The 26,401-nt window shown below is 43.8% G+C and overlaps 1 protein-coding gene across 8 annotated transcripts in view; it reads left to right on the top strand.

Moving 5' to 3' along the window:
* LOC124777617 (sodium bicarbonate cotransporter 3) overlaps window positions 1–26,401 on the top strand; it is a 960,712-nt gene that overhangs the window by 348,466 nt on the left and 585,845 nt on the right. For all 8 annotated transcript variants that reach the window (XR_007015757.1, XM_047253082.1, XM_047253080.1 and 5 more), the window contains exon 2: window positions 23,508–23,608. Coding sequence is in view for 7 of the 8 variants with exons in the window: in XM_047253082.1 (XP_047109038.1) it covers window positions 23,518–23,608 (91 nt within the window). In the remaining variant the exon portion in view is untranslated. The remainder of the gene's footprint in view (window positions 1–23,507; window positions 23,609–26,401) is intronic.

Here is a 26,401-nt window from a genome sequence, read left to right on the forward strand (position 1 = left end):
TTGTATGTGCAAGTGGTGAATAAACCTTCGTTAAGTGAAGTTAGTGTTCGTCATTCATCTAATTACACCTTCTTCTACGTGCCTCGCCACCAGCTTAATTCCATTACACATACCGAATATAAATAATACTAAATATATTAAAATTATACAGGGGCTTTCGTTACATCTGGTTCACTCTGTCACTTAACAGTGACTATTCATACGAAAAGACGGTAAGTAAATCCTATAGGCTTCAATAAATTACAACGTAAGCAGACAAAGTGTTTTAAAATTGCTGACCTTGTATTTTGGAGAGACACGCCATTACCAGAAGACGGGCTACACTGAAAGCTTACCTAGTGCCACTAAAGTACTGTGAAATAAGCGCTTGATTCCCCAGTGGATAACTGAAGGACATCCGCCCGGGAATCACGGCGACGTCAGAACTGCGACGTGTTTATTCTGGCCGCTACCAGTTCCCTCGCCGGTTGCTCAGTCATCACCTTGACCAGACGGAACAGTACCGCCCAGGCGCCGCAAGCAACTAGCAGATGTCACCGTGTAATGATGTTAACGGAGATCTACATCTACATTGATACTCCGCAAGCCACCCAACGGTGTGTGGCGGAGGGCACTTTACGTGTCACTGTCATTACCTCCCTTTCCTGTTACAGTCGCGTATTTTTCGCGGGAAGAACGACTGTCTGAAAGCCTCCGTGTGCGCTCTAATCTCTCTAATTTTACATTCGTGATCTCCTCGGGAGGTATAAGTAGGGGGAAGCAATATATTCGATACCTCATCCAGAAACGCACCCTCTCGAAACCTGGCGAGCAAGCTACACCGCGATGCAGAGCGCCTCTCTTGCAGAGTCTGCCACTTGAGTTTATTAAACATCTCCGTAACGCTATCACGGTTACCAAATAACCCTGTGACGAAACGCGCCGCTCTTCTTTGGATCTTCTCTATCTCCTCCGTCAGACCGATCTGGTACGGATCCCACACTGATGAGCAATACTCAAGTATAGGTCGAACGAGTGTTTTGTAAGCCACCTCCTTTGTTGATGGACTACATTTTCTAAGCACTCTCCCAATGAATCTCAACCTGGTACCCGCCTTACCAACAATTAATTTTATATGATCATTCCACTTCAAATCGTTCCGCACGCATACTCCCAGATATTTTACAGAAGTAACTGCTACCAGTGTTTGTTCCGCTATCATATAATCATACAATAAAGGATCCTTCTTTCTATGTATTCGCAATACATTACATTTGTCTATGTTAAGGGTCAGTTGCCACTCCCTGCACCAAGTGCCTATCCGCTGCAGATCTTCCTGCATTTCGCTACAATTTTCTAATGCTGCAACTTCTCTGTATACTACAGCATCATCCGCGAAAAGCCGCATGGAACTTCCGACACTATCTACTAGGTCATTTATATGTATTGTGAAAAGCAATGGTCCCATAACACTCCCCTGTGGCACGCCAGAGGTTACTTTAACGTCTGTAGACGTCTCTCCATTGATAACAACATGCTGTGTTCTGTTTGCTAAAAACTCTTCAATCCAGCCACACAGCTGGTCTGATATTCCGTAGGCTCTTACTTTGTTTATCAGGCGACAGTGCGGAACTGTATCGAACACCTTCCGGAAGTCAAGAAAAATAGCATCTACCTGGGAGCCTGTATCTAATATTTTCTGGGTCTCATGAACAAATAAAGCGAGTTGGGTCTCACACGATCGCTGTTTCCGGAATCCGTGTTGATTCCTACATAGTAGATTCTGGGTTTCCAGAAATGACATGATACGCGAGCAAAAAACATGTTCTAAAATTCTACAAGAGATCGACGTCAGAGATATAGGTCTATAGTTTTGCGCATCTGCTCGACGACCCTTCTTGAAGACTGGGACTCCTGTGCTCTTTTCCAATCATTTGGAACCCTCCGTTCCTCTAGAGACTTGCGGTACACGGCTGTTAGAAGGGGGGCAAGTTCTTTCGCGTACTCTGTGTAGTATCGAATTGGTATCCCATCAGGTCCAGTGGACTTTCCTCTATTGAGTGATTCCAGTTGCTTTTCTATTCCTGCAGCGCGGCATATCTGTTCAGGGCTGAACTTGCGGCCAGAGGCGCTAATAATATCGGAGATTACAACAAAGGACAACAGAGGTGCGCTGCGAACACTTGTTAGTACTAGTACAATGGATTGTGAAGACGACGTCTAGCGTCTGTTACATCACCAGTTTGGTACATATTGTCTAACTAACGCGGAGACACTGAAGCTGCCTCAGCCTATGAAGGCATCGAAATGTAGGTTACGTTACATGTTTGTACTTAAAGGAATGAGTATTTCGCTACAGGGTAAACAACCGAAGTGTTTGCGTTTACCAAGATATAAAACAAACTATTTCTTACTTTTTATGGTATTGTGTATCTCATAAAAAGAATAATAAATATAGCATTTGGCACTATTAACACCGAAAAAATCTTGAAAAATGTACCAAGTGTAAAGCCGATGCACATAGACACACATTTTTTTCAAGTTTCAGTTCCACTTAAACCTAGCCTAATAGGACTCCAATACCTTAATACGGTTAAGTCTAATCATACTTTGTACCTGAAAAGATCGGATTCAGCTATAAAATCATGTAACGATCGTGTGGAACAATGGGATGAAGGTAGTTCCTAGTTAACGTGGTCCATTCTTGAAGGTATTTTTTTGATTTACATGTCACATTGAAAGCTTAATTGAAGCTTTTCAGGCTTATGCAGATGGTTGTCATCAGCTGTGATTAATCATGTTACATTAAGTACTACACTATGCACTTCATTTTCTTATCTGTTATTCCAAGGACACTTTGAAATAGACCCATGTATTGAAACCGGATGGTCATGTTTCTAAACAATAAAGAAGAATTTTAGCAGAGTTTGTTTCCTTTCCCAGGATTTCGTGTTACAAAGTATTACAGTCGTAAATGTTCGTAGACGGTTGCTGTGCTATATCTTTGCTAGGATTATCTTTACTGATGAAATGATTATGATCACCAAATCGACAACGTTTCGGTCCAATTTCTGCACGAAATCAGCGTCAGTTCACCTGGACATGGCTTTTCAATGTATGAATATATCTACACAAATGGAGGTTGTTGGCACTAGATGACCACATTTTGCTCTAAATTCCTGTAGTTTCCATGGAGGTGTCTTGTAGGTAGTGAACCGGGATGAAAATTTCAAAGATTGGTGTGATACTGTGGGAATACGACAAACTTGAGGCTCTTCGTATCAAATGAATTTCAAAATCAAGCTAGTGAAACCAGTTTAGCAGGATTCCACCACTGAGACGTGGATGGATAAGAACCAAGCCGAGAAGTGACGAACATGGCCAGCAGTAGTAGTACTGCCGTTGTCTTCAGTATCCAACGTAGATTCACGACAATAATCCCCTACTGCCGCCCCCCCCCCCCCAACACACACACACACACACACACACACACACACACACACACACACACACACACACAAAATAGGGGAGTCGTTGCCGTGAATCTACGTTGGATACTGACGACAACGGCAGAACTACTACTGCTGGCCATGTTCGTCGCTTCTCGGATTGGTTCTTATCCACGTCTCAGTGGCAGAATCGTGCTAAATTGGTTTCACTAGCTTGATTTTGAAATTTAGTTTATGCCAAGGGCCTCAAGATTGTCTCAGATGCCCACATCTGATGAGCCTTGGTGTTTTGTGTTACTGCCTGGCGTCACAGTCTGTCTTCTGTCTAAGACGCTCATATCAACAGCTGTTATCGGCATTATGTGCACACGGGATCGACTCAACGATTTCTCTGTTCCTACGAAGTCCGAAACCGCGCTGCTGCTACAGTCGCAGGTTCGAATCCTGCCTCGGGCACGGATGTGTGTGATGTCCTTAGGTTAGTTAGGTTTAAGTAGTTCTAAGTTCTAGGCGACTGATGACGTCAGAAGTTAAGTCGCATAGTGCTCAGAACCATTTTGAACTAATTTCTCTATTGCTGTCTTGCTTTCACGTCCTTCGACTGTTGTAACTACAGGCAGGTTTCTGTACAAGTTGTATATCACATTCCGCTCCCTGTACTTCATCCATGCTAACTTCAGAATGTCAAAAAGTTTATTCTAGTTAACACTGTAAAAGGTTTTACCTAAATCTACAAACTTTATAAACCTTAGATAGGCCTTACTTTATACTATCTTCTAAGATAAGTCATAGGTTCAGCTTTACCTCGTGCATTCACATATTTCCTCGAGGACGGCTTTTACACTTCTTCCAATCTTTTGTAAATAGTTCCTGTCAATATTTTGCAGTTATGACTTTTAGTAAATGCAACAGATGGGCAAAGGAAACTGCCTACACTACACTTGTCCGTCCTCTTTTTGCAGTACTGCTGCACGCGGTGTAAGACGCTTACCAGATTGTATTAACGGCGTACATCGAGAAATTTCAAAGAACGACAGTACGTTAGTTACACTGAAGTGCCAAAGAAACTGGTATAGGCATGCATACTCAAATACAGAGATATGTAAACGGGCAGAATACGGCGCTGCGGTTGACAACGCCTATACAAGCTGACAAGTATCTGGCGCAGTTGTTATATAGGTTACTGATGCTACAATGGCAGGTTATCAAGATTTAAGTGAGTTTGAGCGTGGTGTCATTGTCGGCGCACAGACGCTGGAACACAGCATCTCCGAAGTAGCGATGAAGTGGGGATTTTCCCGTACGACCGTTTCACGAGTGTACTGTGAATACCAGGAATCCGGTAAAACATCAAATCTCCGACATCGTTGAGGCCGGAAACGTATCATGCAATAACGTAACCAACGACGAATGAAGAGACTCGTTCAACGTGACAGAAGTGCAACGCTCTCGCAAAATGCTGCAGATTTCAATGCTGATCCATCAACAAGTGTCAACGTGCGAACCATTCCACGAAACATCACCGATATGGGCTTTCTGACCCGAAGGTCCACTCGTGTACACTTGATGACTGCACGGCACACAGCTTTACGCCTCGTCTGGGACCTTTAACACCAACATTGGACTGCTGATCACTGGAAATATGTTGCCTGGTCGGACGAGTCTCGTTTCAAATTGTATCAAGTGGATGGATCTGTACAAGTATGGAGACCTCATGAATCCATGGACCATGGATGTCAGCAAGGGACTGTTCAAACTGGGGGAGGCTCTGTAATGGTGCGGGGCGTGTGCAGTTGGAGTGATATGGGACCCCTGATTACGTCTAGATACGATTCTAACAGGTGACACGTAAGAAAGCATCCTATCTGATCACCTGCATCAATTCATGTCCACTGTGCATTCCGACGGATTTGGGCAATTCGAGCAGGACAATGCGACGCCCCACGCGTCCAGCATTGCTACAGAGTGACTCCAGGAACACTCTTTTGAGTTTAAACACTTTCACTGGCTACAAAACTCCCAAGACATGAACATTATTGAGTGTACGAGTATCTGGGATACCTTGCAACGTGCTGTTCAGAAGAGATCTCCAACCCCTCGTACTCTTACGAATTTATGGACAGCCCAGCAGGATTCATGGTGTTATTTCCCTCCAGCACTACTTCAGACATTATTCGAGTCCATGCCACGTCGTGCTGGGGCACTTGTGGGTGCTCGTGGGGGCCCTACAGGACGTCCGCATGTGTACCATTTTCTTTGCCTCTTCAGTGTACTATACAGAAATAGGAGAGAGAGTGCCACGGATATGATACAGAATATGGATTGGAAACCATTAAAACAAAGGTGTTTTACGTTGCGGCGGGATCTTCTCACGAAATTATAGTCATCAGCTTTCGGCTCCAAATGCGAAAATATTTTGTTGACGTTGATCTACATAGAGAGAAACGATTATCATTAAAAAATCAGAGCTCACACGGAAAGATATAGGTGTTTGTTTTTTCGTCCGGTATTCGAGAGTGGAATAATAGAAAATTAGTGTGAAAGTGATTCGACGAACCGTCTACCATACACCTAATTGTGATGTGCAGATCAGTCATCTAGAGATATTAAACTAACAGTTCCCTAATACCCTTATCTGTTAGTACCTGCCTGTTTGGAACTGGAATTGTTACAGTCTCAACAAAATGTGAGGGTAGGCCAGGTGTATCATGGCACACTCTTCCAAGAATCTCAGTAATTCTGAGAGAATATCGTCTTCTCCAGAGTTCTTGTTTTCACTTACTCTTCTCACAGTATCATACTTCCCAACTCATCAGCACCATCACCTTCACCATCACCATCACCTTCATCATCATCATCATCATCTTCTTCTTCTTCTTCTTCTTTTTCTTCTTCAGCATAATCATCATCTGCTTTCTCTTCCCTTTCTGTAGTATTACTTTCAAATTCGTGTCCCTTCTGTTGTACCCGGGTAAAAAGAGCCGGCTCTGCTGTCGTTGATGCAGCTGCCGGAACGAGCTAGACGCTTGATACAGGAGACAGCCAGCACGTGCCTCTGTTTACCCAAGAGGACCGCAGCGCCCCACTTGGCAGCTGCTCTGACAGCAGGGAACGCCGGCCTTAACTCCGCGGTTTCTGGTCACTCGGCGTCTGACGACGGCACCACCGGGAAAAGGTTTCGAAACTCTGACGGTCAGGGAGAGTTTCGCAAAGTTTTGTTACTCCCACAATAGAGACCACTAACCTTGTTTACAATTGGTCGCTGGCTTTCAGCGCCTGTGAGTGAGGAGAGGAAGCGCAGTATGGACCAACAAAACACTTCCACAGCCCGAATATCTTCATACATTTATACACTCCACTATTCCCCATGGCCTTTTCCACTGCTGCCTCATTGTCGCGATAGATAAACATTAATGCGCATTATGTACATGAATTGCAACACTTATATCAGTACTCTATGAATGTCTGCGAATTACGTGTCAGAGGATACTTTACATTGTCTCGTATGTTACTGGTAAACTGTTTGAGAGTGCCTGAAATAAGAATCACCAGAAATTAAACAATGGACTTGTGTACGAATTTTCATAGCCAAACAAAGAATCGTTTTGATCAACATGAGGCCTAGTTTTGCAAAAAAAAAAAAAAAAAAAAAAAAAAAAAGAAAAAAAGATTTAATTACCTGAAAGTGATCAGAATAATTGAGAAGAACTTATTGATTAGAGGGAATTTTCATAGCCAGACGAGGAGTGAGAAACAGAAAAATGGGGTATCAAATTGACCAGTGTGAGGCCTAGTTTTGCAAAGGAGTTCATTGTTAGAATCTTAAAGCGTACTAGAGAATATTTTTGGTCACTATTACAGTTGAACCTTTACTATGACTGTCGTTTCACGTCAGAGAAATATGTCACAGCGACACAGCTCATTTGCTGTAAATGATGTCGACCATCATTCAAGGACACGTCAAATGTTCCTCTGATATATTTCATTTCTTGCTTCTGGACAAATTATTTCCCAAAAAGAAATTGTTTTTGTTTTGATAACCTATTTTTTTTAATTTATTCCCGTTCTATTCACAGTCGGATCGTGAGAATAATGACTGACACAGCAGTACTCTGGCAAAAGACGGACAAGCGTAGTGTAGGCAGCCTCTTCATTAGATCTGTAGCACCTTCCGAGTATTCCGCAATTAAAACACTGTATTTGCCTTCCTACTCCCCCCCCCTCCCCATACACACACACACACACACACACACACACACACACACACACACACACACACAAATTCTCTACGTGATGATTCCGTTTTAAGTTATTCGTTATTCGTAGCTGTAATTCCTAGGTATTTAGTTGAATCGACAGCCTTTAGATTTGTATGATTTATAGCGTAACTGAAATTTCTGGAATTCTTTTTAGAACTCAGGTGGATGATCTCCCGCTTTTGTCGTTTAGTGTCAACTGCCACTTTCAACACAATACAGTTATCTTATTTAAATCATTTTGCAATTCGATTTGCATTTCTTTACTAGACGCCAAATGACAGAATCATCTGTAAACAATCTAAAATGGCTGCTCAGGATGTCTCTTAAATTGTTTATATAGATTAGAAACGGCAGAGGGCCCATAACACTTCCTCAGAAACGCCAGATATCACTTCTGTTTTATTTGATGCCGTTAATTACTGCGAACTGTGACCTTTCTGACAGGAAATAACGAATCCAGTCGCACAACTGAGACGATATTCCATAGGCACGAAATTTGCTTAGAAGCTTCTTGTGAGGAACTGTATGTAAAGTCTTCTGGAAATCTATAAATATGGAATTGATTTTAGATAACCTATCGATAGCATTCATTACTTCTTGAGAATAAAGAGTTAGTTATATTTTACAGGAACGACGATTTCTGAATCCATGCTGACTGTGAGACAACAGACTGTTTTCCTCGAGGTAGTTCATAATGTTCAGAGACAGTACACGTTCCAAAATCCTGGACCGGTGGACTTGCCTTTATTAAGTTATTAAAGTTGCTTTGCTGCACTGAGGATATCCATTTCTAAGTTACTCAAGTTGGCAGCAGCTCTTCATTCGAATTATGCAATATTTACTTCGTCGTCTTTGTTGAAGGAATTTCGGAAAACCGTATTTAGTAATTCCATTTGAGCTGCACTATCGTCGGTAACGTTACCATTCGTAGTGCACAGTGAAGGTATGGCTGTACCTTCTGGTCGGATGTGATGTACACTAGCGACAAGACACAAAGTAAACTTGAGAATTTTACCTATAATAGCGGCATGAGTTAATATTGCAACAAACCGCACAGCTGTACTAGCATAGTTCCTTTCACGTAAATTTCTGTAATCAGGAAAAGAATTTATGCTCGCCCTGCAGTACTTCAATGAAAACATTCTCGAAAGCCTTGAAACACCCACTGTCGAAGGCACGGAGCGTAATGTGTGAAGATCCCGAACTGAGATTTGCATGATCGATGTTTTGGGAGCACATGCTGATTCTCAAGAAGAAATTTGTTTTATTGGCTCAAATGGCTCTTGAGCACTGTAGGACTCAACTGCTGTGGTCATAAGTCCCCTAGAACTTAGAACTACTTAAACCTAACTAACCTAAGGGCATCACACACATCCATGCCCGAGGCAGGATTCGAACCTGCGACCGTAGTGGTCGTGCGGTTCCAGACTGTAGCACCTTTAACTGCTCGGCCACTCCGGCCGGCCTTTGTTTTATTCCAGGGAGGTCACAGTGCTACTGAGAATATGTTCTAACAATGTGCTACAAACAGATGTGACATGGGACAGTAATTCTGTGAATTATTTTAGTACCTTTTTCTAGGTTGTGAGTTGTGACCTATGTTCTGTTCGAATCACTGGAACATGGGAACGTATGTCTGCTCAAGAAATCTGCGGACAAGGCGTGGGGATAATTCACTCAGAAAACTTTGTATTGAATTAGAGGGGGACACGGTGAGTTCTCAGGTCCCATTTGGGTTTTAGCAGTTCAAGCCACCTGTCAACACGACTAGGACTGATTACCATGTCACTCATCTTACTGTCAGTTCGGCTATTGAAAGAGGGCAAATACGCAAGTGCAAATTTCGGCTTTGGTTCGCATTTTCTTTTTCGGCAATCATCTCGTTCCCAGACACATGTCCTGTCATCCTGTCACTACTACTTGTCAATGTTTCTCGTATGTTCCTTTCTTCGACTGGTTAGGGGCTATGTAGTTGGGGCTAGCATGGATTATATTACACTGTGTTTCGAAGCAGAAAGGAAGATTGAATCCGTCTTGTGATCGCCATTACAGACGGGGCTGTGTCTGTGATGAAAAGGACTTTGGGGAGAAATCGACCGTCGTCTGTTTAAGGGAAGGATCCCGTAATTCTCCAGAACTGACTTCGACGAAACAGAGACAGCAAATTAGAATGTCCGCAAGGGAATTTGACTCCTTTTGTCCTAAATACAACGTGCGAGGTAACACAGCGTCGTATGTATTCGTGAGGCGTGGGTTCAAACTACCCACCAGCAACCCCTATTTTCTTTTTCATTGTTTCAGAGAAATACTTCGGGCAATGAGAGATTGATTAGTTCAACATAGCTAAAGCCGACAATTATAATTATCTTAAATTATAAATTCTCATGTATTGTTGCGTCTCGGTTGCACATATTTGATTGAATTACATCTTTAGATGTAAGTAGTAGAACCACATATCAGAATACCTCTAATAAGTGTTTCCGTGTTTACAAGACGGATTGCTCACGCAATTGCTTAGATCTGAAGATGATCAAGAATGATCTAAATATGTAACATTATTGAACTGTGTAACTAAGATGGAACAATAAATGAGAATTATCTTAAATATTCACACAGCTGCTGAATTTCTTAAGATGATTATGTTGGTTGTAACCAGCAGTCATCTCCATCACTGTCCTCCAGTCCAATGACACTGATGTCGACGGCATGTTAAATTCACCTCTTTTCGTCCGGTAAAGTAGCCTAGAGCATTAGCCATTCCACCAGATCGGTGCGAAACATATGCACAAAGATAATTCTCAGCAGTATTTTCGCAGGATTCACGCCAAAAATTATTTTTTTAAAATACTTTATTTGCTAAGGAAATTAATGCAGCTTCCGACGAAACAACGAGTGTCGTCTACTGTGATACATGAATTCATTTTCATACGCATTGCTTGAAACTCCACTGACAAACCGGAAATTCTGTGTGCAATACTTTATTTAACCTTTTCGAAGTGCTGCACGTAGTCACTGGGAGAATAGCCAGGCGACCAAAGGAAACTGGGTCACTGCATTGCAAAAGGCAGACGCTTTTATAGAAGCGAGGGTCGTGTCGCTTTGTTATCGACCCTGCATTCGTCACTAAAATGGAGAATCGGTCTGCCATTGGTGTAGCGAGGACGGGTTCTAAAAATTTGCGATTCTCTACCAAAATGGAACTACAGAAGGTCTGCGAATAATCTGGCGTGTGTGTGTGTGTGTGTGTGTGTGTGTGTGTGTGTGTGTGTGTGTGCGCGCGCGCGTTCCAGCCGTGTGCCTGTCTGTAATTATCTGCATTGCAACCAATTACTCCTCCGGCAACGTCAGCTGCAGCTAATCTATGTGCTCCGTAATGGAAAAATGTGTTTATCCTACCACATTCCATCACGCTGACAAGCTGCTCCATGTGTTCCGTTCAAGCTTGAGATGATAAGCATACCGTAGAAATATTTAAATGACGTGACAGGCAATTAAACGCAAGAAGAAGACGAAATATGACAAGCTAACCATTTTGAGAAGCTTGTTTTTCTGTGTCTCAAATTTGAAAAAGAAAAATCATTTTTGATAAAAACAATGAGAAACGTCATAAACCCATCACAACGATCGTAGACCCAGCTTCCCACGTTGATACTTCTTTTTTTTCCAAGTAGCATTACCTACGAAAGCTCTACTTTATATTCATGATAAGACGGCTGCTGTCAAAGATGAAATTGTAGGATAACCTCATGCCTAAACCAAAAAAAGGCGGAGAGATCCAGAACGACCGTTACCTGCTCCATTCATCAGACTCCAGTCTCCTACCGCACATTTGTAGTATCTGTGCGGCTAAAGTCCTCAGATAATACTCGTTCTCAGTGAAAAAGGTGAACTGCTGAAGTACTCATTTTGCTTTTCACCGAAGCCTGTTGATGTCATCTCCACCTCACAGTCCCTTTGTACCTATAAACAGTGGATTATCTCAGGTTTCAATTTTAATCCTTGTCTATTTTTTCATCTAATTGGCCTGTAGTATATTCACTGATCTGACGGCAAGTAGTAATGCATTGTCAGTAATTAACTTGGCGGAATCGAACAACTGAACAGATTTGTCTTAGAAATGTTACTTCATTCATGCTGGACCTTTGTGAATTCTGTGGCTGTTGTCGAGCTAAAGATCATCCAGCTAAGGATTGATATACGTGTATATGACTTGTACAATACAAAACACATGCCAGAGTGCATGCAACTGAAAACTTATAGTGAATGAGTTAATCCATGTACGCTTGTTACAGTGAGCGATGTTCTGTCTCGTTTCGGTAATTGTGCATTTCTTGGAGGAAGGGCAAAGTGTAAACAGTTTTCACCCTCTGCTGCTCCCTGTAGTACCATGGAATTTATTCCCTGATGTCTTATCATCCTGCCCCTTTTTCTTGTCTGTGAATAACCTCAACGTTCCTTACCCTATTAGTCCACCTAATTTTCAACATTCTTCTGTAGCACCACATCTCAAAGGTTTCAATTGTCTTTGTTTCGGTTTTCCCACAGTCCATTCTTCACTTACAACGTGTGCTCAAAATGTATGTTCTCAGAAATTTCATCCTCAAATTAGGCCTATGTTTGATACCAGTAACTTCTCTTGGCCAGGAATGTTCTTTTTACAGCGCTAGTCTGCTTTTTATAGCCGCCTTGCTCCCTCCGTCGTTGGTTACTCTGATGTCTAGAGAACATAATTCCTTGACTTTGTGTACTTCGTGATTCACAATTCTAATGTTAAGTTTCTCGCTGTTCTCATTTCCGCTGACACATACTCTTACGCAAACTTCAATAGGAGTGAAACCTTACGGGGTAAGGTTTGCTATATACGCAAATTTAATTTTGTTCGGTTGTAGTTGAGACGAATGAAAACGGAGTAAAGGAATAAAATGGAATAGAAGCTAACTGCTGCTCACCTTCACCGATTGTTACATTATGCAAGGTTTTAGAGTGAGCGCTCGGACGCCGAAAATACTCTATAAAAGATTAACGATGACTCTAATACGAAGCATACGAGCCGATGACTAGAACATGAAAGCACTCGACATTTTTAAAGAGCATATGCGCGCCAGTACAGAGTTCCCGTTAAGAAATTTCGGACATTTATTCTGGCACAATTCAGTTGCATATTTCGGTCTTGGCCGGCCGGTATGGCCCAGCGGTTCTAGGCGCTTCAGTCTGGAACCGCGCGACCGCTACGGTCGCAGGTTCGAATCCTGCCAAGGGCATGGATGTGTGTGATGTCCTTAGGTTAATTAGGTTTAAGTAGTTCTAAGTTATAGGGGGATACACCGTAGTCTAGGGGTAGCGTCTTTGATTCATAATCAAAAACGTCTTCGGTCCCGGGTTCGATCCCCACCACTGCCTAAATTTTGATAAATAATCAGCATTGGCGGCCGAAGACTTCCGGCATAAGAAGTCAGCCTCATTCTGCCAAAGAGGGCGGAGGAGCGGATAGAGGTTCAGGGCACTCTCTTGTCCTAGGGGTGGGAAAGAATCAGCAATGATCAACGACATGAGGATGCAGAACGCAATGGAAACCACTGCATTAAAGACACGTAACGTGTATCCACAGGACATGTGGCCTGTAATTGAAGAAGTGTCATGATGATCTCTCCATTGGCAAAATTTTCCGAATAGTCCCCCATTCGGATCTTCGGGAGGGGACTGCCAAGGGGGAGGTTACCATGAGAAAGAGATTGAATAATCAACGAAAGGATAACGTTCTACGAGTCGCGGCGTGGAATGTCAGAAGCTTGAACGTGGTAGGGAAACTAGAAAATCTGAAAAGAGAAATGCAAAGGCTCAATCTAGATATAGTAGGGGTCAGTGAAGTGAAGTGGAAGGAAGACAAGGATTTCTGGTCAGATGAGTATCGGGTAATATCAACAGCATCAGACAATGGTATAACAGGTGTAGGATTCGTTATGAATAGGTAGGTAGGGCAGAGGGTGTGTTACTGTGAACAGTTCAGTGACCGGGTTGTTCTAATCAGAATCGACAGCAGACCAACACCGACAACGATAGTTCAGGTATACATGCCGACGTCACAAGCTGAAGATGAACAGATAGAGAAAGTGTATGTGGATATTGAAAGTGTAATGCAGTATGTAAACGGGGACGAAAATCTAATAGTCATGTGCGACTGGAATGCAGTTGTAGGGGAAGGAGTAGAAGAAAAGGTTACCGGAAAATATGGGCTTGGGACAAGGAATGAAAGAGGAGAAAGACTAATTGAGTTCTGTAACAAGTTTCAGCTAGTAATAGCGAATACCCTGTTCAAGAATCACAGGAGGAGGAGGTATACTTGGAAAAGGCCGGGAGATACGGGAAGATTTCAGTTAGATTACATCATGGTCAGACAGAGATTTCGAAATCAGATACTGGACTGTAAGGCGTACCAAGGAGCAGATATAGACTCAGATCACAATATAGTAGTGATGAAGAGTCGGCTGAAGTTCAAGCCATTAGTCAGGAAGAATCAATACGCAAAGAAGTGGGATACGGAAGTACTAAGGAATGACGAGATACGTTTGAAGTTCTTTAACGCTATAGATACAGCAATAAGGAATAGCGCAGTAGGCAGTACAGTTGAAGAGGAATGGACATCTCTAAAAAGGGCCATCACAGAAGTTGGGTAGGAAAACATTGGTACAAAGAAGGTAGCTGCGAAGAAACTATGGGTAACAGAAGAAATACTTCAGTTGATTGATGAAAGGAGGAAGTACAAACATGTTCCGGGAAAATCAGGAATACAGAAATACAAGTCGCTGAGGAATGAAATAAATAGGAAGTGCAGGGAAGCTAAGACGAAATGGCTGCAGGAAAAATGTGAAGACACCGAAAAAGATATGATTGTCGGAAGGACAGACTCAGCATACAGGAAAGTCAAAACAACCTTTGGTGACATTAAAAGCAACGGTGGTAACAAGAGTGCAACGGGAATTCCACTGTTAAATGCAGAGGAGAGAGCAGATAGGAGGAAAGAATACATTGAAAGCCTCTATGAGGGTGAAGATTTGTCTGATGTGATAGAAGAAGAAACAGGAGTCGATTTAGAAGAGATAGGGGATCCAGTATTAGAATCGGAATTTAAAAGAGCTTTGGAGGACTTACGGCCAAATAAGGCAGAAGGGATAGATAACATTCCATCAGAATTTCTAAAATCATTGGGGGAAGTGGCAACAAAACGACTAATCACGTTGGTGTGTGGAATATATGAGTCTGGCGATGTACCATCTGACTTTCGGAAAAGCATCATCCACACAATTCCGAAGACGGAAAGAGCTGACAAGTGCGAGAATTATCGCACAATCAGCTTAACAGCTCATGCATCGAAGCTGCTTACAAGAATAATATACAGAAGAATGGAAAAGAACATTGAGAATGCGCTAGGTGACGATCAGTTTGGCTTTAGGAAAAGTAAAGGGACGAGAGAGGCAATTCTGACGTTACGGCTAATAATGGAAGCAAGGCTAAAGACAAATCAAGACACTTTCATAGGATTTGTCGACCTGGAAAAAGCGTTCGACAATATAAAATGGTGCAAGCTGTTCGAGATTCTGAAAAAAGTAGGGGTAAGCTATAGGGAGAGACGGGTCGTATACAATATGTACAACAACCAAGAGGGAATAATAAGAGTGGACGATCAAGAACGAAGTGCTCGTATTAAGAAGGGTGTAAGACAGGGCTGTAGCCTTTCGCCCGTACTCTTCAATCTGTACATCAAGGAAGCAATGATGGAAATAAAAGAAAGGTTCAGGAGTGGAATTAAAATACAAGGTGAAAGGATATCAATGATACGATTCGCTGATGACATTGCTATCCTGAGTGAAAGTGAAGAAGAATTAAATGATCTGCTGAACGGAATGAACAGTCTAATGAGTACACAGTATGGTTTGAGAGTAAATCGGAGAAAGACGAAGGTAATGAGAAGTAGTAGAAATGAGAAGAGCGAGAAACTTAACATCAGGATTGATGGTCACGAAATCAATGAAGTTAAGGAATTCTGCTACCTAGGCAGTAAAATAACCAATGACGGACGGACCAAGGAGGACATCAAAAGCAGACTCGCTATGGCTATAAAGGCATTTCTGGCCAAGAGAAGTCTACTAATATCAAATACCGGCCTTAATTTGAGGAAGAAATTTCTGAGGATGTACGTCTGGAGTACAGCATTGTATGGTAGTGAAACATGGACTGCGGGAAAACCGGAACAGAAGAGAATCGAAGCATTTGGGATGTGGTGCTATAGACGAATGTTGAAAATTAGGTGGACTGATAAGGTAAGGAATGAGGAGGTTCTACGCAGAATCGGAGAGGAAAGGAGTATGTGGAAAACACAGATAAGGAGAAGGGACAGGATGATAGGACATCTGCTAAGACATGAGGGAATGACTTCCACGGTACTAGAGGGAGCTTTAGAGGGCAAAAACTGTAGAGGAAGACAGAGATTGGAATACGTCAAGCAAATAATTGAGGACGTAGGTCGCAAGTGCTACTCTGAGATGAAGAGGTTAGCACAGGAGAGGAAGTCGTGGCGGGCCGCATCAAACCAGTGTCAGTAGACTGATGACAAAAAAAAGAGGTTATAGGGGACTGATGACCTCAAATGTTAAGACCCATAGTGCTCAGAGCCATTTGAACCATTTTTTTCGGTCTTTATGCCGTGGACGAAACGAATGGAATTGAATTGGCGTGTACAAATATCTAAGAACTGTTCCGCGCTGGTCTTGGGCTAAACAATAATCACTGCTGACTGAGAGTATATAGTGATAACGGCTATATATAGCAGTGAAAACCAGAAACGCACAAGAAAATTTTCAAGACGTAGAGAAAAATAGATCAAATAATAATTTCAGTTAATAAAATAGGTTGAAAATATCTGACATCGGTGCTTGACAATTCTGTCCCGTAAAGTTGTTAACGGTAAAAAGAAATAGCGTTAAAATACACAGTCCAGTCACATTAAGGTGACCACCTGTCAAAAACGTGAATAACCACCGTTTGCAGCGAGTATCGCTGCGAAACGTGCAGCAAGAGAGTCAGTAAGGTTTTCGGAGGGGTACCAATAGGGATGTGGAGCCATGCAGACTCCTGTGCCTTGGACACAAACGATAGTTTCCTCGGTTGAAGCATCCATGGCATGGGGAGGCTGATCGGCGTTGGGTCTAAATTTGGGCAACCTGCCGACTGGGGGCGGGGAAGGGGGTACGGCAAACAGGGGGGGAGGAGGTACGGTAAACTCATCACGGTGCTCTTCGACCAACGCGCGCGCTCACACTGCGAGCTGTGACACGTTGCATTGTCCTGCTGGTAGATGCCGCCGTGGTGAGGGGAAAACAAACTGCATGCTGAAGTGGATGTGATCTCCAAGGATAGGCGCGTACTTACTTTGATCCATGGTGCGTTCCAGAATGACAAGATAACCCAATGATTGCCGCGAAAACATTCCCCACACCGTAACGCATGTAGGGTGTTTGCTTTCGGACGTTTCACGTCATACACGCCAATGGCCATCTATCGGAGCGTAAAATGCGTCTCTCAGTGGACGTCCAGTTCCGGTGTTGTGCAAATTCCAGGTTTCGTTGCCGATGAGCAGCAGTCAGCCATTCAGCATGGCACTAACCCTAGCAAAACCAACGCATTTTCCATAACAGATACGTTGAATGTTACTAACGTACATTAACAGCGCACTTTTAAAGAGGTAGTGATGTTAGGTCAGTGTCCAGAACCTGAAAATAGGTTTAGCACACTATTAGCAATGTCAAGGCACTTTAACCACGACCGCCACAAAAAAATTAATGTAAATTTCTCTAATTGTTGTTGGCTTTCACTCATATAATACATTTTTAAGAGGTACTTATGTGTAAGGAAGGTCACGAACATGAAATACTTATCGGGAAAAGCGACGTCTTTCACCAAGACTTAAATTTTCTGCTTAACTTTAACTGAAAAAATTAAAACATTTCTGGAATCTGGTAGAACTCTTTAAGAACAATAAATACGTTTTTTAAAGAATTTTGAAATATAAAAATCGAACAAGATTACAATCTTTTCTAATGGCTAACACAAAGAACCAACTCCCCCTCCCCTCCAGGCACCGTGAGACTGCCAGAGCCCACCAGGTGCCTGCAGTGGTGGCCCCTACGCAGCAACGTTTGCTAAATGGTCGATGAGGTAACATTGTCGGTAGCCCCTTGGTTCATCTAGGTCCTAAGAGGTCACTTCATCAACAGTTACACTTTTCTTCGCATGTCCGCGGTCGTTGTTCACTTCTAATCTACGACCCGCGGTCCACGACAGTTGATTCTGCGCAGCTTTTGGACTCCTCTTTTTGCCATAGAAGATACACTTTAACCATGGCGACACTGAACAGTTTACAAATCTAGCGTTTCGGAAATGCTTCCATCCTTGGCCCGAAAGTAAATGATCATGCGCTTTTAGACATCAAATAGATGGCTCCGATCCCGACAACGACTGCACAGTTTCGTCCCCCCCCCCCCCCCCTCCCCCGCTCCCGGCAGGCTTTATACACTACTGGCCATAAAAATTACTACACCACGAAGATGCTGTGATACGCAAATGATTAGCTTTTCGGAGCATTCACACAAGGTTGGCGCCGGTGGCGACAGCTACAACGTGCTGACATGAGGAATGTTTCCAAACAGCAGTTGACCGGATAAAGGTCGGATTGTAGCCGATGGCGATTGCGGTTTATCGTATCGCGACGTTGCTGCTCGCGTTGGTCGAGATCCAATGACTGTTAGTAGAATATGGAACCGGTGGGTTCAGGAGGGTAATACGGAACGCCGTGCTGGATCCCAACGGCCTCGTATTACTAGCAGTCGAGATGACAAGCATCTTCTCCGCATGGCTGTAATGGATCGTGCAGCCACGTCTCGATGCCTGAGTCAACAGATGGGGACGTTTGCAAGACAACAACAGTTCGACCACGTTTGCAGCAGCATGGACTATCAGCTGGGAGACCATGGCTACGGTTACTCTTGACGCTGCATCACAGACAGGAACGCCTGCGATGGTGTACTCAACGACAAACCTGGGAGCACGAATGGCAAAACGTCATTTTTTCTTATGAATCCAGGTTCTGTTTACAGCATCATGAATGTCGCATCCGTGTTTGGCGACATCGCGGTGAACGCACATTGGAAGCGTGTATTCGTCATCGCCATACTGGCGTATCACCCGGCGCGATGGTATGGGGTGCCATTGGTTACACGTCTCGGTCACCTCTTGTTCGCATTGACGGCACTTTGAACAGTGGACGTTACATTTCAGATGTTTTACGACCCGTGGCTCTACCCTTCATTCGATCCCTGCGAAACCCTACATTTCAGGAGGATAATGCACGACCGCATGTTGCAGGTCCTGTACGGGCCTTTCTGGATACAGAAAATGTTCGACTGCTGCCCTGGCCAGCATATTCTTCAGATCTCTCACCAATTGAAAACGTCTGGTCAATGGTGGCCGAGCAACTGGCTCGTCACAATACGCCAATCACTACTCCTGATGAACTGTGGTATCGTGTTGAAGCTGCATGGGCAACTGTACCTGTACACGCCATCCAAGCTCTGTTTGACTCAATTCCCAGGCGTATCAAGGCCGTTATAACGACCAGAGGTGGTTGTTCCGGGTACTGATGTCTTAGGATCTATGCAATGAAATTGCGTGAAAGTGTAATCACATGTCAGTTCTTGCATAATATATTTGTCCAATGAATACCCATTTATCATCTGCATTTCTTCTTGGTGTAGCAATTTTAATGGTCAGTAGTCTATATCCTCCACTGCTAGTGCTGCCATCTGTCGTCTGCCAGTAGTTATTGCCATTTACGTTGAACATGTTGGTCAGTGTGACAGGACAGTGTACTGCTATTAGCGTCGTGATACAAATACACTCCTGGAAATTGAAATAAGAACACCGTGAATTCATTGTCCCAGGAAGGGGAAACTTTATTGACACATTCCTGGGGTCAGATACATCACATGATCACACTGACAGAACCACAGGCACATAGACACAGGCAACAGAGCATGCACAATGTCGGCACTAGTACAGTGTATATCCACCTTTCGCAGCAATGCAGGCTGCTATTCCCCCATGGAGACGATCGTAGAGATGCTGGATGTAGTCCTGTGGAACGGCTTGCCATGCCATTTCCACCTGGCGCCTCAGTTGGACCAGCGTTCGTGCTGGACGTGCAGACCGCGTGAGACGACGCTTCATCCAGTCCCAAACATGCTCAATGGGGGACAGATCCGGAGATCTTGATGGCCAGGGTAGTTGATTTACACCTTCTAGAGCACGTTGGGTGGCACGGGATACATGCGGACGTGCATTGTCCTGTTGGAACAGCAAGTTCCCTTGCCGGTCTAGGAATGGTAGAACGATGGGTTCGATGACGGTTTTGATGTACCGTGCACTATTCAGTGTCCCCTCGGCGATCACCAGTGGTGTACGGCCAGTGTAGGAGATCGCTCCCCACACCATGATGCCGGGTGTTGGCCCTGTGTGCCTCGGTCGTATGCAGTCCTGATTGTGGCGCTCACCTGCACGGCGCCAAACACGCATGCGACCATCATTGGCACCAAGGCAGAAGCGACTCTCATCGCTGAAGACGACACGTCTCCATTCGTCCCTCCATTCACGCCTGTCGCGACACCACTGGAGGCGGGCTGCACGATGTTGGGGCGTGAGCGGAAGACGGCCTAACGGTGTGCGGGACCGTAGCCCAGCTTCATGGAGACGGTTGCGAATGGTCCTCGCCGATACCCCAGGAGCAACAGTGTCCCTAATTTGCTGGGAAGTGGCGGTGCGGTCCCCTACGGCACTGCGTAGGATCCTACGGCCTTGGCGTGCATCCGTGCGTCGCTGCGGTCCGGTCCCAGGTCGAAGGGCACGTGCACCTTCCGCCGACCACTGGCGACAACATCGATGTACTGTGGAGACCTCACGCCCCACGTGTTGAGCAATTCGGCGGTACGTCCACCCGGCCTCCCGCATGCCCACTATACGCCCTCGCTCAAAGTCCGTCAACTGCACATACGGTTCACGTCCACGCTGTCGCGGCATGCTACCACTGTTAAAGACTGCGATGGAGCTCCGTATGCCACGGCAAACTGGCTGACACTGACGGCGGCGGTGCACAAATGCTGCGCAGCTAGCGCCATTCGACGGCCAACACCGCGGTTCCTGGTGTGTCCGCTGTGCCGTGCGTGTGATCATTGCTTGTACAGCCCTCTCGCAGTGTCCGGAGCAAGTATGGTGGGTCTGACACACCGGTGTCAATGTGTTCTTTTTTCCATTTCCAGGAGTGTATTAAAGCAGAAGAAACATGTAAGTAGTTACACTATGTGCCGGAGTGTGATTCAAACACGGATCCACTTCTTTCGCGGACACTGTTGCCAATACCTCATCTAAGTAGGTCTCACGGACAGAGTCAAAGCTACCGTCACGGATTCCACGTTCCTTCCAATCAGTGTGTAATCGGTAGAGCACCTTTACCTAATAGCAGTGATCGAGATTCTAATCTTCACGAATTTATATTGCAAGAAGTTGTATTTGAATTCTGCAGTCAACCCTAGTGGAGAGGGTGACGCTATTTGACGGTATTTGATCCGCAATGGAAATTTAGACTTCCTTCATTTGCCCCATTCTCGTCACTATGCTTGTTGACCATTATTTAACTGCAGTGTAATCATTCTCTTTAATCTGTTTCGTGAACCATATGTTTGTTTTTGACGTGTCCCAGCAATTCTCAACACGCATCTCTCTATTGCTCGCTAAGCGACCACCAAATCCTGAATACCAGAATGAGATTTTCCTTCTGCAGCGGAGTGTGCGCAGATATGAAACTTCCTGGCAGATTAAAACTGTGTGCCCGACCGAGACTCGAACTCGGGACCTTTGCCTTTCGCGGGCAAGTGCTCTACCATCTGAGCTACCGAAGCACGACTCACGCCCGGTACTCACAGCTTTACTTCTGCCAGTATCTCGTCTCCTACCTTCCAAACTTTACACAAGCTCTCCTGCGAACCTTGCAGAACTAGCACTCTTGAAAGAAAGGATATTGCGGAGACATGGCTTAGCCACAGACATGGCATTTATAAGTACAATGACTGAAAACCTCACACCATTACGAATAAATGTCAAGACCTTAGGGCTGATTGAGGAACAAGCCGCTAATCGTATCCACGTAGAATCATGGAACAGAGTACACTACTTTAAAACCGCAACATACTGACATAGTTATTGACACGTTAAAAATTATTTGTCAGCCATACTGCTTCTACTGATGATCTGCAAATTTGTATTATATAATAATTGGTTTTGTTATTGACACGGAAAATTTTTTTTGTCAGCCAAATTGCTCCCACTGATGATCTGAAAAATTGGTCTTGGTGTGTATGTATTAAAATACGTTACATTAGTTTATGTTAAGAGACAGTTACCACTCTAGCCGGCCGCGGTGATCTAGCGGTTCTAGTCGCTCAGTTCGGAACCGCGCGACTGCTACGGTCGCAGGTTCGAATCCTACCTCGGGCATGGATGTCTGTGATGTCCTTAAGTTAGTTAGGTTTAAGTAGTTCTAAGTTCTAGGGGACTGATGACCATAGGAAAAAATAAAAAAAAACACCAAGCGGCGGTCCTCTGCAGGTCTGCCTTCATTTCGTCTGCTCTGTATACAACAGCACCATCTGCTAAAAGCCTCACGGAACTTCCGACGCTATCTGGTATAAAAAAAGACTTCTCCCGTCTCCCCTTTCAGAAAAACAAGTGTTCCATTTGCAAGAAACCTTTCAGTCCAGTCACACAGTTGCTCTGGTATTCCATACGCTCGTATTTTGTTCACTAGGCGGCCGTGAGAAATTGTATCGAATGCCTTTCGGAAGAGAAGGAACATGGCAGCTACCTGGGCGCCAGTGTCTACTACTTTGTGTGTCTCGTGGACGAACAGAGCGAGCTGGGTTTCATACGATCGTTGATTTCAGAAACCACCTTGGTTCCTGCAGATGAGATTTTCGATCCCCAGAAATGTCATAATATGGTAGAGAAATGTCATAATATGGTAGCGTAAAATTTTGCAACAGATCGACGTCAGAGATATAGATTTACGGCGTAGTGCGTCTGTTCGTCATCCCGTCTTGAAAACGGGAATGACCTGCGCTTGTTTCCCACCAAGGTACACTTGCTAGAAAAGGGGCAAGTTCTTTCATACTCTGTATAGAATCGAACTGATATCCCGACAAGTCAAGTGGCCTTTCCTCTGTTGCTTTTGTGTCCTTGGTCACTTTTTCGATGTCTGTCATTTTGTCGTTCGTGCGATGGGTGTTTCTTAACATGCAGGATTAAAATTCCTTGTGGTTAGTTTCCCTAGAAATCACCCTGTGTAGCAACAATACCGTAGCAAGTTATTCCTCAAACAAAAGTTACAGTGTGTGTTTCTTTCGCGAGACGTTATAAGCATCCATGTAATCATGGCAAAGCACTGGCAAAAAGCAATCCTCGCCTGCAAGTGCGAAAGATGACGGGCCGAGACGCGCAGACCGGATGTTTCTGCTTGTTACCAGTCTTGTCCCCCCCGCCCCCCCCCCCTCCCCTAGCCCCCCACAGCTATGCTCTTCTCATCCTGACCTTGCCTTCCCTTTGATCCACGACACCTCATTGGCTCCCGTTTGGCCCCGATGCCTTGGGCACCCGCCCTCGCTTCAGTGTACTGAGATTTGCCGACGTGCCAGTAGTCTGCATCTTGCACTATGTTTGGCAGGTCGTGGGTGATGGACCCAGCGCTCGGAGACGACGAGGCCCCCAAGGACCCCGGCGCGCGCCAGCAGACACACCAGAGCTACACCGAGAAGGACTTCGAAGGTAAGCAACTCCCACTCTGACGCATTATCATTTACAGCACGTGTAGAGTGTATGATACAAGCCCAGGCCCACTGTATCTGTATCGTGGATCTTTAATGACTGGAGTACAAAACAGAAGGTACTGTCAAAGGGCTCTGTTAACGGTCCACCAACTTTTCAGTATACTGGTAAAGCCTAGAGTTCCGCTGTACCAAAACTGCAGTTAGGTAGCTTCGGTACAGACATAAATGACGTAGTAAATGGATTACCGATAGTACTGGTAGCATTGGCAGGGAAACAAAATCGGAGCTGACGATTTCTCATTGTATTTTAATTGTTTGTTTTACACATAATTAGAAGAGCACATTGTTCAGTGATAGTCTATTGTGAATACCACATTCTTACGAAATATAAATCGTATTTCATTAGTAATAAAAAATAGTTTATCGCACAACTTCGGCACTTTTACATAGCCAAAGCAATTCCTTTTGTACGGTTTACATGCACAAACATAAATAAGTTACAAAATTATTGTCATTTTGTACTTAACAGAACGTTCTTCTACTTGGTCAGAGCCAAGAGCTTCCTGTTACTACTGACACATCGAAAGTTGTTTATGAATAAATATGTTTTATATATACTCAACGAAGGATTGAAGCGTCTTTTATTTCCCATTGTCAATTTAAATTTTGCTATAGATACCCCTTATTTTTAAGTAAAAAACAGAAAAATAAGTACGTAGAAAAACAATTTTTGGTAGGCTATGCGTCCTTTATATATCCACACTCAGTTTCTGGATGAGTCCCTGCTTCCACTTTCCAGGATAATTTAGTAAGACACTGATCACATACGCAAATAAAGCGATCGAAATGAGGTAATGGCTGATAGATATGCAACGTGCCTAACGTACAGGTAATGCGCTTACAATCTTAAGTGAGGAAGATTACTAGGAAAATGACCGTAGTCCACACTTACTTATGATAGTCTACGGTAGCCTATAATAGATTTACAATTTTAAGGTCGAGCACAGCTGACATAATTTCAAATTTGTTCAGAGATATCTTCTGCCATTTTGCAATAAGGGACCCATGGTATCCAGTGTCTTCTCAGAGTAATTGCACTTCTTCTGATTTCCTATTTATCTTTGTATCTGTATTTCATTCAAAAGATTTACACAACAACGCAAACGTCGACGATGTACGTGGTGTGTATTTTGTAGAAACAAACTCGTTCCTTTCACTCACCGCACTTGCTGCTGAGAACGATTAACTTCACTTTTTGTCGTCTTCAGTCTTGCTTCGTGTTTGTTTTTCAAGCAGTGTTAGTTCTTCGTTAACAGTAGTACGCAGGATTATGGTGTTTCAGTTTGTTGACTGCAACCGAAAAGCGACACAGCAACGCTAGACTGAGGGGTTCCCAGAACGACGGCAATATCACAGTACTTCCGCATTTGAGAGTAATTTGTGTTGCAAAAAAATGGCTCTTAGCTCTATGGGACTCAACTTCTGAGGTCATCAGTCCCCTAGAACTTAGAACTACTTAAACCTAACTAACCTAAGGACATCACACACATCCATGCCCGAGGCAGGATTCGAACCTGCGACCGTAGCGGTCTTACGGTTCCAGACTGCAGCGCCTAGAACCGCACGGCCACTCCGGCCGGCATTTCTGTTGCACATTTTGGTGATTACATATTACAGGTTTTTACACTTCTGTGTACGTGTTTTCACAGAAACAAAGGTAATTGGAGGAACAAACAGAATAAATCGTAATTACATTATTACTGCGTAACGACCCACTAGAGACAACGTGTCCCCTATCGTTGCCAAAACACATTTAGCTTACGTAAATAATTTAGCAAATGCGGTAATAGTTTACATTAACTTTCGGTATTTGGAAACATTCCCCTTACCTGCGAGAAAACACAGGGTGATAGTTTCATCATATAAGTCGAACATTTAAATTTATTAGTGATTAAACACAGAAAGTTTACGTGGAAGTATTACTTTCCGTATTGTGTGAAGACATTCAATACAACTCTCTTTACTGTTACAATATCTTCTCTCGCAGTAGCACGAAAGACACCTTAGGGTTTTTTTTTAAATTTATTGCCTTTCGTTACATTGCTATACAACCATATCGACAGTGGAAACACGATAAGACAGTATGCTGTAACAATTCAGAATAGTCGTTAGCGTCAAGCCGTACCCTCGTACGAAGCTACATAAGCTCATACTTGTCATGTGACGCCACACTCCGTGTCAGTTGTGATATTACAAAGATAGTGACAACACAAGACCCAGTCCCCGAGCGGAGAAAATCTCCTATCAGGCTGAGAATCGAACCTGAGCCCCTTCGGTTAGCGATTTGCCTTGCTGAACCCGCAGCTACCGTGGCGGACTCGCTCTGCTTTGCTTTGCTTTCCTTATCTCTACTGTCGCTTACAGTATCGTATATTGTGGCAATTTTTTGAATACTCACAGAATAGTGTTAACCAAGACGAAAAGTCAGAACAGTCTGCAGTGTCAATACGAGGAGGCAGTTGTTCAAACCACTCGTAATTCTAGCTGCGCATCCCTACAAACACGCTTTGCTGCGCCATTTGTAGCTAATAGTACAGACTCACTCAAAAGGAAGTGTTTGATTAATTCAGAAAATACTCCACAGAAAAACGATTTCCGCTTGAAAAAACACTTCCTCATGAACTTTGCGGAAAGGTCTGTGCTTAGAAGCAAGTCCTAAATTCAGAAAAATTACTAATGATTTGAACGTTTTGTGACATAAACCTTGCAACGATCATTTTATTTAATTAAA

This window comes from Schistocerca piceifrons, chromosome 2 (genome assembly GCF_021461385.2).
Source record: "Schistocerca piceifrons isolate TAMUIC-IGC-003096 chromosome 2, iqSchPice1.1, whole genome shotgun sequence".
Classification (NCBI taxonomy): domain Eukaryota; kingdom Metazoa; phylum Arthropoda; class Insecta; order Orthoptera; family Acrididae; genus Schistocerca; species Schistocerca piceifrons.